Below are 15,734 nucleotides of genomic sequence, written 5' to 3'. Positions count from 1 at the left end.
AAACGTGTCCCAGAGATTTGGGGATCTCATTCCATTTTCAGAAGGGATGTGAGCATGGGACTGCTGAGGGAGGCACAAGGGCACATTTGAGGCCAAAATCCCAAACTCTCAAAACGCCTAGAGATGCTTTTTGGGAAACTTTTTGAGGTGGTTAAGCAGAAGGGATGCTTATCCCACTGGCTAACCACATACTTGACCCTCTACCAGTATCTGAGAGAGGTATTTCAGACTATGTATGCAAGTACATAGATGTATGTGTATCTCTATACATATAGAGATGTCCTGTGTGTAGTCTGTGTAGACATCGCAGCCTTGTAGGACCTATAGGACCTTCTTGTGTTCGGTGCACTTAATGTGTGCCGTCAGCCTTCTAAGGTTGAGCTCACACCAGCAAGTGAGAGGGAATGCTGCTCCTCAGCCTCTTACCTGCCCTTCCATTTTCTTTCCCCAGTGCTACAAGAGCTCCAAAGACCACAGCCCTCAGCTCGACGTGAATTTGCTGGGCTGCACTGTCATTCACAAGGAAAAGCAAGTGAGGAAGAAAGAGCACAAGCTGAAGATCATCCCCATGAACGCCGACGTCATTGTGCTGGGGCTGCAGAGTAAAGACCAGGCAGAGCAGTGGCTCAGGGTCAGTGGCGTCTTTGGGGCTCGCCCCGCTGGTGCTCCCATGCTTCTACCCTGGCTTTGCAGGGAGACCATATGTTATTTCAGTCCTGTCCTTGTGTGCTCTGGCTCCCTTCCTCACTGCAAGCCCGTATACAAATACACCACTTCATTTTCATGTCCCGGGATAGCTTCTTCCTGCAGCTCCCTGCCGCCTTCTGCGCGCGGGAGGCCGCGGAGGGACCTCCCAGCCCAGCTTCTGCGGCAGGAGGGATGTCTGGGGTGGGTGCCCAACATGAGTTGGTTGAGGACAGGGGGAGATGTGGCCCTTTCCCTGAGACGGCAGCAGAAGAAGGAGCCTTCGCGGAGCCCGGGGCGGCTGCGAGGTGCTGGGGCTGCCTTTGCTGGCAGCCTCTCCCCGGCTGACTTGGGTCCGGCAGTTTCTGCTGGCCGCCTGCGGCAACACCAGGGAGGTCCCCAGGGTCGCCGGGAGCGTAAACGGCGGGTCTCCCAGGCTGCTGTGGTTTTGCCTGTCCTCTGTGGGGGAGAAGTGTTGATCCCGTTACTGCAGCTCTCACAGGCTATGGCTTCTCCTTCTGCACAGGTAATCCAGGAGACCAGCGGTCTGCTGTGCGAAGGAGGCAGTGAAGGCAACCAGTACATCCCAGATTCGCAGCGTCTCAGTTACCCGAAGGTACGCCTTGTCTCTACAAAGAGAACTAACATCAGGCTTTTCCACCCTGCTCCTTTAATAAATTATAGTTGTAGGTGCAGTAATTTTATCTGAGCAAAGGCTGATAGGAGTGTAACCAGACCCTTATTCTGCTGAAAAGGAGCATTATTGGAACAATCTTAATTTTCCTTTGCAATCTTAATTTTGTGGCTACATCTTTCCCCTAAAACTGACTCGGCACTGGGCTCTCCTCCGTACAGGGCAGCAGCCACTATCTCAGCCAACGGGACAGTTGTGCTCACCAAGCTTTGGAAGGGACATAGACCCTTGGATGTCAGGGCTTGGGCCAGTCTCTAGTCCGGGTTTAGGTGACACTCCCCTGGGGGCAGCTTGTTCCGAAACAGTGAGAGGAGAAAGAAATCTTCATAAGACTCTGGTGGACACCCAAAATGGACCTGTTTGGGCACTGGCCAGTTCCTCTGCCCATGCCCTCCTATGGAGACTGGCAAATGCCCCCACCAGCCAGGCTGCAGGGCAGGAGGCCACAGGGTGGCACTAGTGGTGCCACCACGTCACCTCAGAGGCGAGCCCAGCCGGGGCGGTTCATGTGCTGGATCTGCCCATGCCGGGCTCAGAAGCAATGGGGAGGGCACAGCGTGAGGGGGCGAGTGGGAGATGTCTGTGTGAAAGCATCTGCAATGGAAAGGGTGGGACCTCGTAATTTAGGAGGAGGGAAAAAGGCACTTGCGGCGGGTGCTGGCTGGAGGAGTGGGTCATGTGCATCTGCAGAGCTTGTGTCTGGTGCTTGTTGACAGGTGGAGGTATCTGAGAGGTACTCTGCAGCCTCCGAGAGCGGGAGCAGCACGGATGGCCACCCAGAGACAGCCGAGACGAAAGATGGTAAAACCTCACCCTGGGAATGACCAGGAAAGCGGGCCATCGACCCTCCGTGTGGCGAGGGTTTCTGTAGCTTCTCCTGCCACCGCCACCTCAAACTGACCTGATGCAGGGTGAAAGCTGCCTGTGAATTCAGTGCCTGTGAATTTGATTTCAGTGTTTTTTTCCATAATGAAGTGACAGGTGGATGCTGGGATTTCTCAGCAGGTCCAGAGTTAGGATAGGGCTTGAAAAACCTGGGTGTGATACCTGCCCTACCGCAGAGATCCTGCATGACTCTGGGCAAGTCACTTTGGGACAGTTTGAGATGGCATAGATGCAACCTAGGTGACTTTCCCCAGAGATGTCTGCAGAGAAACTTGGGGTACCTGTGTGAAATGCTGAGCTGTCTCCAATGGGAGAGTTACACCTTCACACCAGGGCATCCGACTCTGGGCTTTAAGCTGCATTCCCCATCTATAAGATGGGGCAGGTAAGTACGTTAAAAGAGGGGATGCTCTGTTAGAAGGATGGTGGGACCCATCTATATATTGAAGAGAGAGAAAGAGAAATCCATGCTGAGGACTCACTGGAGTCGCCCAACAGATGGAGCTCGGCTGCCGAGTCCCTCTACACTAGGACTTCATCATTTTGTTATGATAGCGGGAAGGAAAATCTGGTCTAAAAACATCCAACTTGTTTTCTTACCAGGATTACCCGATGATTACACAGCCATATTCTTGCACTGACTGATGTGCTCGGTAGGAAAATGCAGAAGAGGCTCTTTGGTTATAAGCTTTCCCCCTCCCCACCTCGAGTCCCTCTTTTAGAAAGGAAAAGAATGGAATGCAGTAAATATTTATGGGTAATGGTTTTTAATTCAATTCTTTGTAGTGTAAGAAAGCGAAGGGAGGTTGGCCCCTGCACAGCAAGGCCTGTGCAAACAGCCTTCCCGCAGCTCCTGCAGCCACTGGCGTTTGGTCAGAACTAACAAAGCAATATAGATTAAGTATCTTGGGCAAATCACTTAACTGAGATTACTGGTGCCATCTTGCTCATCATCTCCCTGGGCTTTGGACTATTACAGCCTGTCCCTGAGTCACAGGTTTGCCCTCTGCAAGGGACGTGTGTGCTGCAGCGCTGTTGGGTGCAGGACACCCAGCTGGAACAGCAGGCTGTGTGTATGGCTGTGAGCTGGGAAAGCCACACATATCTTTTTCTTTTCTGGCAGTTAAGAAGAAGGGCACAACTGGCCTGAAACTGAGCAACCTTATGAACCTTGGGAGGAAAAAATCCAGCTCCCTGGATAGCCCCGAGAGATCCCTGGAGACTTCAAGTAAGTGGCAGCGTGAGCCCCTCTGCGGGGACTTGTCTCGGGGCTGGATCTCGGTGTGCAGGGCAGGATGAGCACCCGGCATCATCCTCCTCAAACGCACATGTGCCAGGCTGTCGTGCTGCGGGAGGCAAAGAGGCCACACTCTGCTTGGTCCGTGCCAGTAAACCCATGCAGATTGAGGTGCCTCTTACACATTAAGGTGACTCTGTGGCTTATAAGGGCGGGCAATAGCTCGCAGGGTGACCCAAGAGGAAGGGCAGGTAATACCAGACATGCATGCAGAGGGCATCTGTGCTGCTCTTCCTGGGCATCAGCCCAGGGTGTGGGAGTCAGCAGGGAGAGAGTTGTGTGGGTCAGCTGGTATTCACCATCTGGGATCAACTTTGTGCAACCATCTGCAGCCAACTGGCTACTCCAAATCTAACCTGAATTTCAAGGGTCTCATTTTGAACAGATTTTTACCCTTTTCACCCTGTTTCGTATGGATAGGACACTTGTCTTTGTGCTTTTGCTCTTTGTCTTTGCCTGTGGCTTTGTGTTGTGTGGTGATCTCGGAACTTACCCATCAGACATCCCCGTGCACACAAATGAGTTTAGATTCCCTCTCCCCATGGGGTGGAAAATGTGCTTAAGTAACCTGTGCTTGCTTGCAGGTTACCTGAATGTGCTAGTGAACAGCCAGTGGAAGTCTCGTTGGTGTCAGATAAAAGATGGTCACCTCCATTTCTACCAGGACAAGAACCGAAGCAAACTGGCTCAGCAGCCCCTGAGTTTGGCAGGTTGTGAAATTATCCCAGAGCCAAGCCCTGATCATCTCTACTCCTTCCGCATCCTGCACAACGGGGAAGAACGGGTCATTCTGGAGGTAGGGTGTATATCTCCAAGAAAGCTCTGCTTTAACTCATCAGTTTGGGTGTCTTAGTAGGCCTAAATGCCAGTGAGGTCCTCCAGAGGAACCCTCAGTCCAGCAAAACCGAACCTGAAGCATGGGACTTTGGTTCATCTGCCTGTGGTCACCTAGAAGTTGTCCCACCTAGCTGGTAATCCAGGCTGTGTCTGATGCTGGCGCCTCCAGAGGACCATTCAGCCTTCATCTTAGGCACTCATCTTAGGATGGGATGAAGGGTCCTCTGGAGGTGCCCATCTCTCTCCACTGACTATAGGATAACCTTGGATGATTAAGTTATATGGGATGCATTTCAGATGGTTAATGTTAGATGAGAGTAATGCCACTTCAGGGATTTAAGTCTGTGGTTAGGAGGAACAGAGAACTTCATCTTCTGAAAACAGAGAGTCCCAAAGCCATGGACCATGCATCCCAAGTAAACTGATCACAGATCTGCCCCTGAAAGTGCAAGTGAATTCATCTCCATCTGTTACTTTCCTTTGCCTACATCCAGGACTGTTTATCTCTAATCTTAGTTCTCTCTGACGACAGCGTGGTTATAGTAGGAGGTGGACAATGTGAGCAATTTCCTGTATTTTTCCAGTGGGTGGAATATTTATAGCTAAACAACTGACTTTGAGGGCCTGCCATGAAGTTTGAAGGTGTTTTTGTTTAACTTCTGATTCAGGGTATGCCTGTGTCTAAGAAATTTTGCCTTAATTACAGATGTGAAGAAGAGGTGCTGGGAAAATTTACACTTTGTGAATGGAAGAATCTGTATTTTGTTGGGATGTCAGATTCCATGTAGAGGCTGGCTGGCTGGCAGGCTTCCCAGGGACTGAAGTCTCCACTAAATAAAACAGATTGAAAGCTTAAAATACACTTTCCAGTTTGGGATTCACTTGCCCTGAATTTTACTTTGTGCTTATTGCTCTAACTCCTCACGTCAAAACAAAAGATGGCTGATGCAGCCCGCTTCTTGCTTCAGGTAGAAAATCCCCCACTACCGGGAAGCGTATGTGGCTATTTGCTAGAGCTGACTTCAGGGCACCATGTTTAACTCTTCGTTTTGCAAAATGTCAGACTGTTCACTGCAGCTGGGAATTTGGTCAAAGTGAGGGGCTCTCTTTGATGTTCCCTGATCCCACTTTAAACTCTTCCCTTCCCCTCTCCCCCGTGCAAACAGCCCTGGAAGGGGTTTGGGCTCTGGCATAAGGAACTCGCAGGCTCCTGGTGTGTTGGGGTCTCGTTGCACGTCTGTGTTTGGCAATCCCATTGCTGCGCTCTGCTGGTGCAAAATAAAACCCGCACGCTTTCCTTGCCAAAGCCGGCTCCCCGCCAGCATCTCCAGCCCCAGAGACTTCTCTTACTCTTGTAGGCAGCTGAGTTGATCATCATGGAAAGGAAAATGCAGACTCACTAGAAATTTTAGGAAGGAGTTAAGCAAGGAGCTGCATTATATATCTTCCAAATTTGCGAATCAGTCCATATGCAGAGCAGTTCTTCTTTTAATGTGGTCTCAGGTTTAATGTAAATACCCAGCCGTTCATCTTTCCCCTTGCAAGCCCAGAGGACTGCCAGCATACTTAGCCAAGGCTAAGCCTGCATTAGCCTTGGGAGTGCAGAGAAACTGCTCTTGCAACCTGTACTAGCTGTCTGATCACCTCGTAGGCGAAGTCCTCGGACGAAATGGGCCACTGGCTGGGCCTCCTCTTGTCGGAATCAGGTTCGAAAACAGACCCAGAGGAATTTACCTACGATTATGTGGATGCTGACCGGGTTTCCTGCATTGTGAGCGCCGCAAAGAACTCCTTCTTGTACGTCAGCGGTAATGCATGGGGCTGCAGGGACTGGTGGAGGGGAAGCAAGCCGGAGCAGGGGTCCCTCCGCTTGCGGGAGATTGGCTGCCATGGGAATAGGTGATAAATTCACGGCTGCAGCTCAGTCACTTTCTTTGGAAGCTCAGTGCGGGACAGGAGAGCACTTGTCATTGTCCCGCCATGACACATCTAACCTGAGCTGCAGCTTGGCATGGGGCTAGGGGCATGTGCCCAGGTGGCTTTTGCAAAGGCAGGTCGGTGGGGTGGGCTTGGCTGGGGGGTGCGGGGCCGTGGGCACCCAGCCACGCAGTTCACCGTGCCACTGGGGCAGGGGTTGTGCTGCTGCGGTGCTGTGCCCGAGGGCTGGGCGAGAAAGGAAAGAGCTGAGGGGAGAGGTACCCCCACTGTGGTGGGTGCTGCTTAATGGGCAGTGGGAGCAGTGACCACACTGCTGTGTGGCTCTACCTTCTCACGTCCTGCGTCTGGCCGCATGGCCCTGCCCAGACCCCAGGACCGCTGTGTTCAGATGCCCCAAAATGCAGCACAGCGCAGCCGCGCAGCGAGACCGATCCCTCCTGATGGGATGTCCCGCTGCCTGTTCACAGCTTAATGCAGAGGAAGTACTCTGAGCCCAACGCCTATATCGACAGCCTGCCCAAGGGCAGGATGCAGCAGGAGGAGCTGTACGACGACGTGGATTTGCCAGACTTGCCTGCGGTAAGATGCCTGGTGCTGCAGGCGGCTGCCCCGCTGCAGCCAGCTGTGCAGAGACCGTGGGCAAACATCTGGCTGGGGGAGTCTCCGGCAGTGAAGGGGGAGGGTTTTCAAACTGCGGCAAAGGGGATGCCCAGCCCCTGCGGAAATGCAGGCTTTTGCAAGGGGGCAGAAGTGGGTGCTGGAAAGGAGTCGCTAAGGAAGGGAGAGCAGTTTCCAGCAAGGTGCTGTAGGGATCCTCAGGCAGCTGGGATAAAATCCCACAGTTTCCGTCAGCAAACAGCATGGATTATTTGGTGATAGATAGTGGGTTGTTTGGAGCCCGGTCTATCAAAATTCCTTTTGATGCCTGTGAGAGCAAGTCCTGTGTGTAAGAACAAGAAAGATGGGCCATGCTGGGGATGGGACTGTTATCCTGGGAAAGGCAAAGAATCTGGCAGGGGTTGCTAGATGTACAAGTGTGATATTCTTGCATGGGGCTGCTGCTACCATTGGAAAGACCTGTTGAAGGAAAGCAAGAGAGGCCTTTCCTTCAGTACACCAAAAAGCCCTGTATGGAATGACTTGGAGAATGGGGTTCCTCTGAGGTTTATGGAAAATACTCCAGATTGCCTGAGATGCTGCTGCTCTGCAGTGAGATGTTTCCTGTACTGCTGGCTGCAGCAGATGGTCCTTTTTCAGGGGAACATTCTTCTTTTGCAGGAAGAAGTACCCAAGAGTGAGAGCAAATTGGAGGGAGACCAAGACAGAGTATACCTGGATCTTACCCCAGTGAAGTCCTTCCTACACTGTGCTGGCAAGAAGTCATGCCAGCCTTCACCCCTCAGCTCACCGTCTTTAGAAAGGGCTGCCAACAAGACTGCAGCGGAGAGCACAGCCGAGACAGCCCTCGTGCCTAAGGAAGCTGAGCCCTGTAGTAAGGCAATGGAGACCTCGGAGCAGGTACTGCCCTAAACGGTGGTGTGGGGCCACCCGGTGAGACAGTTCCCCCCACCACATCATCCCACTTCATTCCCCCTCCAGAAACACCCAGAGAAGCCAGAGCCTGACGAGGCACCACGGATGCCCACCATCAAAATCCAGGCGCAGCAGCAGAACATCGCCTTCCCCCAGCCAGCCCCCGAGCTGCCGGTGGGCACAGTGACGGCGGGCAGTCCCCAGCTGGTGCCCGTGCCCCGGCCCAAGCTGCCGCTGCCAGGTGAGTGGGCTGTGCGGTGGGTGCCCGGTGGGTGCCTGTTGCTGCAGGGGCTTGAGGAGAGGTGGTGCTCCAGGCGTGAGTTTTGCCCTGCTCGATGGTAGCTTTGTGATGCATCTCCTGGTTGGTGACCTTTCTAAGCCTCATCTATTTTGTTTCCAAGCTCCTGAAAACACTTTCCCTCCCACTTTTTCCCTGGCTGAGCTTGTTTTGGTGGGTTGTGTTTCCAGCAGCAGCAGTGGAAACCAAGCTGGGTAAGAACAGGACGGAGGCGGAGGTGAAGCGGTTTACAGAGGAGAAGGAGCGGCTGGAGAAGGAGAAGGACGACATCCGGGCTCAGCTCACCCAGCTGCGCAAGGAGAGGCGGGAGCTGAAGGAAATGCTTGCAGGCAGCACAGGTAGAGCGGGGCAAGAGATGATGCATGGAAATAAGCCAAGGTGGGACCACGGGGAAGGAGAGGGTGATAAACCTAGCCCACCTGGGACTAGAAGGGGCTTTGCACCTCCAGCAGTGGGGAGACCTGGCGCTCTGAGGCAAAGCACGTAGCCCAAATCACACTAGAGCAAGAGCTCACTCTGTCATGGCCCCTTTGGGGCAAGACATAAGGAGTAATACAAGCTTCAGTCCCTGCTTCCCTCATGAGCTCCCCAAGTCCCCTGCAGCCCCCCAGAGCTGCGTGCTGAGGAGGGGCCATGTAGAGCTCCCACCGGTGCCTGGTGTCCAGCCCAGCTCTGCAGTGGCCACCCAGGAACCGGCCCGCACTGAGCAATCCCTCTCTTCACAGACAAGATCCTGGAGCAAAGGCTGAAGGAGATAGAAGAAGAGTGCAAAAGGAAGGAGAGCCGGAGGGTGGACCTGGAGCTGAGCCTGGTGGAGGTGAAGGAAAACCTGAAGAAGGCAGAGTCTGGCCCTGTGACGCTGGGCACTGCCGTGGACACCACCCACCTGGAGAACGCAGCCCCCCGGGTACGTGGGGGGCACCCCTGGGATGCACAGCAGCTTTCCAGCAGCCGGGCAGTCGCACTGTCTCAGCCTGCTTAATAATATAGTAATTAATAACAATATTATATTATTATAATATGTAATCTCATAGAAATTTATAGATTAGATAATATATAAGTATTATGTTAATTATTATATATAATATACGTAAAATAATAATATAATAATATAATGAGGTAACAGCAGCGATGGGGAGGTGAAAGGGGCCTGGGGCTCAGGAGGGCGGCTGTATTTCCCTGTGAGACCTTGAGCAACACCCTCGGGGGCCATGCAGGTCTGGGCCCAGCTACTTCTGCGCTCAGCTGAGCCAAGGGGTGTTTTTGGGGGGGAGATTCAGGCATCTAAATTCCCTCCTGGGAACTTGGTTGGTCACCGCCTGAGCCCTGCTCCGCACCTCTGCTCAAGTCCTCAACGCCCGAACGCAGCACACGCACGTCCTGGTGGTGTTTCAAAATTGGCCTGTCACTGAAAAACACATCTCGGTGCAAGCGGGCTGTGACTGTTGAGCTTTTCTAGGAAAGGCAGCAGTCTCTCTCAGTAGTCTGAAGTCATCACGTTTTCTATTATTTTTATTGTAGATTCAGGCAAAAAGCGCCAGTCCAGCAAACAGCGCAGAGAACTCGCCAGTCAATTCAGCAACGGCTTTAAAAAACCGGCCTTTATCTGTCATGGTGACAGGGAAGGGAACAGTCCTACAGAAAGCTAAGGTAATGTGCCGATTGGTAAAGGAGAAAAATCCATCTGGGACAACCACTGCTTTTCCCTCCCAGCACTGGAGCAGACTGGCTGTGGTGGGATGGGGCTGGGGCGGGTCTGGGAAGCACCCCTGACTGAGCAGCACACAGAGCAGGCCAGCCTGGTTTTCTTCTGGTCTTTTCACCTGGGCTTGCCCTGGCTGCGATTTAAATGAATAAACGTGTGTATTGCTTATGACAGAGAGACATCCCTGACCCACCCTGCAGCCAAGAACACTTGGGTACCAGATGATAGGGTTGATCCTGTGCATGTTATGGCTACTGTGGCTTGCCAGATTTGCCTTTTGACTAATTTACCTTTACTCCTTGGCAGGAATGGGAGAAGAAGGGAGCTAGTTAGAACCACGTTTTTTCAGAGATGGACTAAAGACTGGAATTGCCCATGCATGGCCAAGGGGATTCAATCATCCGTAGGTGGAGATTGGGTGTGCAACACAACCACACACCAAGCGCCTCCTCCACGTTGCGCCAACTGCTCAGACGCAGCAATGGATAGCTGCCGATACGAATTATCCCGAATGATCTTGCTCTTTCCAGACAAGTCCCAATCACGTAGCTAAAACAATAACAACCAGTGGCAATCCTTGCATCAAATTCCTAACCCAGTTGATGTAAACAAGAATGTTACTGTACATAGGGGTGTTTTGTGTATTTCTACTCTGAAGGTTTATCAGTGAGTTATTAAGGTTTCTATGTTATTGACAGTAGTGGGTTCAGAAGGGGCCTCCGCTATTCTTTATACCCTGTTGGTTTTCAACCTGTCGTGGCAAATTGCAGTCAACTAAAGTCTCACCTGTCTTGCTGCCCGTCATCACATCTGATCTGGCAGATCATCCAGCCTTCAGTCAAGGGCAATACCCACGCCTGAGTGATGCTTGAGACATGAGTGAGAAGAACACAGCAGCCTGAGCAAGGGATTTTTAATCCGTGTCCCAATGCATCCCCAGCATGTGCTTACTCCTACCAGCCTGCTGCAGATTTGCCAGAATATCGAGAAAGATCCCTGTTCACCTTCTCGTGCTGTGCTACAGACTGGTGGCACCAAGAGCCCTGGGCAAAGAAAATCTGCCAAGCAGATTCAGTTAATTTTCTTGAAGTTCTTGATCTGTTTCACCTGAGGAGTTTGTTCTGGGGGAAAAAAAAAAAACAAAAAAAAAACAACATATTTGAATGCATCTTAATAATTTATCAAAGGCCCAGGCCTGCTGGGTCACAATACACCCTTCAGGGCTTGCCCTTTCCAAGGGGAGGGGAGGTATAGCTGTGGGGGTGGTGTCAGAAATCCATGCACCCTCTCCTCCCTGTAACCTGCTGTCATGTTTGATGGCCTGGAGACACCTCTGATGGTCCTTCAGCCCTGGAGCCCAGGCTCAGTAACTGGGTTGACTGTGCAGGGGCTGCAGCTCTTTTCCAACCTTGCAAAGCTACAGCAGCACGGGTGTCATGGCTGGGTTGCTCCTGGGGTCCTGCAGCTACACTGATGAGCGTCATGCAGAGCCTAGATAAACACAGACAGGCAAAATGTACCTTCCTAACCCTTGAAAACCTTTGACAGGCCTGAGGCCACCTCTGAAGGGATGCTTCTTCTCGCACCAAGGCCCAACAGCTGTGACACCTGGAGCTGGTGGTGGCACTGGGGTGAGGGAGGATCTGCTGCTGAGGGGCTCTGGGCTGGCTCACCACTGCCACGGAGCTGGGGTGCAACAGAGCACTTGGTCAGGGTATCCTGGAGGCAAGAAAGGTGGCCTTGCTCCCGTTTTTTTTTTTTTTACTTCTAAAGTGTCTGCTGCAGTGCAGATGGAGGAATTTGCTAATCCCAGGCCTCAGGAGGAGTTCATCGGCCCCAGCTGTCAGGCCTGTCCCTGCGCGAGGTTTGCACATAGGAAAAACTCATGCAAATAAACCACTGAAACTTCTGGTTCAGGGCCCAGGGGACTTTCCAAAAAACAGGGAAGCCATGGACACCATGAAACTTTTGTTTTGCCTCATCATGAGCTGGCAGGAGACCCTCTCTACACCCTAAATATATGTGTAGTACCATGGCCCTCACCATACACCCCGCTGTCGTCCTCCAGAAGTTGTCCAGACATTTCACAGTGGTACTGAGACAGCGATGGACGAGAGCAGCTCTGCTTTCTGCACCACAGCCCAGTCAGCTTCAGTGGTCCTGCTGGGATATCTCCATCAGGGGATAGGCAAGTCCTGAGCAACACACATTCCCCAGACAAGAACCGTTAAACAATGTCTCTGTGTCCCCATTGTTTTCCTAACTCAAGGCATTTCCTTTGTTGTAACTGTGACCTATAAAGTGGCGCTTTAGAGGGTTTTATAATAAAATGTTGAGTATATTATGTTACCAGTGTTTTTTCTTTGTAATGTGGCTTGTCCCTGCTCTACTTCTCAGCAGATTTCAAGCACATCAAACCCCTGTTAGCTACTACGCAGTCCCTTAGCTATGCAGTCTACAACTGCAGTGGACTAGATCTTAAATAATTTAGTCCTCTATAGTGACTGCACCATCAACCAAAAAAATTTTCAGACAGCTAACCCACTGAAAAATAGCAATAACCCTGACAATTTGCAGGAATACAGGTAACAGAATCCTGCCTGTATCTCAGTAGCACAGTCCTCTTGCACAAAACCAGCAGAGAAAAATGCATCCACTACCTTCCTCTGGCCACTAGATAGCAACTGTGTGCAAGGCTTAGTGCCTGCTGCAGTCTCTGAGGGGAAAACCAGGATGGGGTTTGGCTGGAGAGGAAGGAAAAGCGTTAGTTAGTAAAGAAAGTGGTTGAGGCCAGTCTTTACAGAACAGACATCAAACTAGACACGTTTGTGAAATATCTTTTGGTGGCTGTAGCACTACTAGCTCCTCTTCCGCAGAAAGCTTGGGAAGGCACCGTAGCTACTGCACAAAGTTCTGGGGAAGGTCCCGCTCCCTTTCCTTTCCCAGGAAACCTGCCAACAAGCCCATCAGTGTCCTGTCAACCTCTGAGCCCAGGAATCCCAAAAGAACAACTCGATTTGGGATTGCTGGTTTTTGGGAAGGGGCGGCAGCAGTTGCTTTTGTCCTTCCCCAGCAGCGCTGCCCGTCGCCTATGGCTGCTCTACAACGCCTCGGTATCGGCTCCAGCTGTCCCCAGGACGCCTCTGCCTTTCGGTCCCCATGGAGCATCCTGGTAGCAAACACAGCTGCCAAGGGTCACGGCTGCACCCAGACTGAAGGGCTTGCTCACCCAGCACCACAAAGCCCTCATGCCTGACCCAATTAGTCCCATCCCACAAAATACCGCATTGAAGGATTGGGCCCAAAGACACGGCTGTGTAGGGAGGCAGAGCTCCTACTGCTACTGAAGGAAAACACACAATTTAATGCTTATTGTTATTGCTTTGTTAATTATTCCCATTGTAATTCTCACCTGTGCACAATGCAGCCAGGCCGCCATGGGGCCCACGGTGTGTCACAAGCAGAAGCCCATATTTTTCTGGAAGGAAATTCGCTGCTACAAACCATTTTTCTTAGCAAGTTTCTCACCTAAATACCTCCAGTTCTTGCTTTGGATACACGGAACAACCCTACAATAGCTACTGGGAGATCCCACCAGACTGCCTAGCACATCAAGAGAGCTAGCGGACACTTTGATTTTCAACTACGACACATGTAAAGTGCCAGATTTTAAAGAAAAAAAAAATCTGTCTCATTGGTGGAGAAGTTGGCCTGAATGTATGTATAAGTTGTCTGGGGGTATGAATCAAATTAATTTACTTGTACTGAAGAGAATAAGATTGCAGACTTTTTAGCAAGCTGAAGAAGCCAGCTGGCTTTAAGGAGAGCATCAGCAGCCCTGGTGCCAGCGCTGCGGTACCTCTCACAGGCTGGCCCTGGCTCTCGGTGCCCAGGGAGGGTGGCACAGTGGGGTCCGAGCCCAGCTCCCCTGCTGCAGCCTTTACAGTACAGGCACCAAACACATTTACTCATCACAAACAGGCATGATTTTGCTTGCTGAGGGAAGGTAAGACTAAAGGGGGTGAAATTCATGGCACTTACTTAAATCCCAGTTTCTTAAAGGAGAAACAGGCTCTCCCCTGAAGTCGGCGCATGGCCTGCGTCCAGCCCAGGCTCATCCAGCAATCCTACAGAGCGAGAGTAATTCACAGCTCCGTTAGTAACAGCCCAGACATCTAACGATGACCTGGCACAGACGGCGTCCTCTGCGCTCCCCTGATGCCAGACAGGATTAGTGCTGGCTTCACAGGGCCCCCACCTCCTCGGTGGCTGTGCCAGGCTCAAACATCGACCCAGCCTTAAGGGAATGAGCTCCCATCAAGGTAAGTTCTCATTAAGTATTTCTGATTGAATCAAAGCAAATCTGTCAGAGTGAATTTAATAAGGGACCATGTCAGAGACCCAAGTCACTTACTCCTTTTTAATTAAAATTTGCAGGAGAAAGGGCCTAGAAATTAGCCAGGATCTTCAACTCAAATTTTTAAAAAGAAAAACAAAACAAAAAGAAAACAGCTCCAACAACTGCTCAGCAATGTCCTGCTTGCCCCTGGGATCAGCAGGTCTCTCCAAGACCATCCCATACATGCTGATCCTGTTATCAGCTCGGTTTTTCCCATCTCCTCCCAATGCCCCGACACCTCCTTACCTTGCAAAGTGTTTTGTCCCATACAGAATGAGAGCTGGTGGGAGCTGCTGCTGCCAGAGCACGTCTGAGCAACCATCCAAGGCTTCAGCGTTCAGCCACATTTAGGAAGAAGGTCAGAGTTGCAGCACATGTAGTTGCCCAACACACAGGGATCCCTGGGGCATTTCAGGCACAGAGACCTCAGCTAAATGCACTCAGAGGCTAAGGGCTGCGTTTTAGGAGCCCTAAACTCCTCCATGAGTTTCCAATCTTTCATACCATCTCTACTTGCGAAACTGATGCACGGGGCTAGGTGTATCCCATCCCGCACTAAAATGTTGTCTCCAGCATGAGATTTCAGTCTGCAGTTCCTCAATCACACAGAGAGCTTTGTCGATCTGTGCTTAAAACCAGCAGGACGGTACAAACGCAAGGTTTCCCCCAACTCAGGACCCAGGCAAGCATCCTTTGTGCCAAAAAAGCCCATGCACGCTAAAAATGTACTTACTAGCTAGGTAATAAAATAAAAAGAACTTGCAAACAAAGATTACATCCAAACCACATTTGCCACAAGGCAAAGTGCTCAGCAGCACCGTACAAACTATCTGTAAGCAACAGAGATACAAGGAAAAGGCTTTGAACACCTGTACGAGGCTAGGGAAACATCCCAGCTCCAGAGCTGTGTGCCAGACAAGGTAAATATGCTTCAGTTTGAGAGGGAAGACCGATCCTGCACCGGACAAACACCTGTGAGGAGTGAACTAACGATGCTCTTAGCCAAACTATAGCAGAGAAACCACCAAGGAGCTGCAAAGCCAACGACATAACCAGGCAGCGAGGGCGAGAAGTCACGGTCTCTCTGAACCTTCACACAACAGAGGATGCGCAGGGAGGCTGGGAAGAGTTTTCAGAGCAGTCTGGCTGGAATCCAGCCACCTCCACGGGCACTTCAGCACCATAAAATACAAACCACGTCTTTGGATGTCAGCTGTGAGTCTGATCTAGCCCATTCTCCCTACAACAAGAGACGACTGACAGTTTTACAGCAGAGGCAGTGCTTAGCTACAGCCATGCCTAAGCAACGTTAACAGATTAGGTTCTCCTTCTATCCCCAATGTCAGCCCTTCAACTAAGCCTCTATTTTGCTGTGCCTTAGGCACCCAAGGACACAGACAATCTACTAAAGCGGCAGTGAAAAGAAAGAGGAAATACTCCTTTCTCCTAGCCTGGTTTCTCCCA

At 51.3% G+C, this 15,734-nt stretch overlaps 1 protein-coding gene across 1 annotated transcript in view; it reads left to right on the top strand.

Annotated features, from left to right (window-relative positions):
• AFAP1L2 (actin filament associated protein 1 like 2) overlaps positions 1 to 12,211 on the top strand; it is a 73,767-nt gene extending 61,556 nt beyond the window's left edge. Inside the window, exons 7-19 of the mRNA XM_075155129.1 lie at positions 452 to 631; positions 1,211 to 1,300; positions 2,095 to 2,179; positions 3,387 to 3,491; positions 4,145 to 4,356; positions 6,049 to 6,194; positions 6,803 to 6,914; positions 7,614 to 7,853; positions 7,935 to 8,109; positions 8,337 to 8,504; positions 8,892 to 9,073; positions 9,688 to 9,816; positions 10,178 to 12,211. Coding sequence (XP_075011230.1) covers positions 452 to 631; positions 1,211 to 1,300; positions 2,095 to 2,179; positions 3,387 to 3,491; positions 4,145 to 4,356; positions 6,049 to 6,194; positions 6,803 to 6,914; positions 7,614 to 7,853; positions 7,935 to 8,109; positions 8,337 to 8,504; positions 8,892 to 9,073; positions 9,688 to 9,816; positions 10,178 to 10,204 — 1,851 coding nt within the window. The 3' untranslated portion in view covers positions 10,205 to 12,211. The remainder of the gene's footprint in view (positions 1 to 451; positions 632 to 1,210; positions 1,301 to 2,094; positions 2,180 to 3,386; positions 3,492 to 4,144; positions 4,357 to 6,048; positions 6,195 to 6,802; positions 6,915 to 7,613; positions 7,854 to 7,934; positions 8,110 to 8,336; positions 8,505 to 8,891; positions 9,074 to 9,687; positions 9,817 to 10,177) is intronic.
• The last annotated feature ends 3,523 nt before the right edge of the window (positions 12,212 to 15,734 follow it).

This window comes from Calonectris borealis, chromosome 7 (assembly GCF_964195595.1).
Source record: "Calonectris borealis chromosome 7, bCalBor7.hap1.2, whole genome shotgun sequence".
Classification (NCBI taxonomy): domain Eukaryota; kingdom Metazoa; phylum Chordata; class Aves; order Procellariiformes; family Procellariidae; genus Calonectris; species Calonectris borealis.
The sequence above is the reverse complement of the archived record's forward strand: the minus strand, read 5'-3'. Positions and strand labels throughout refer to the sequence as shown.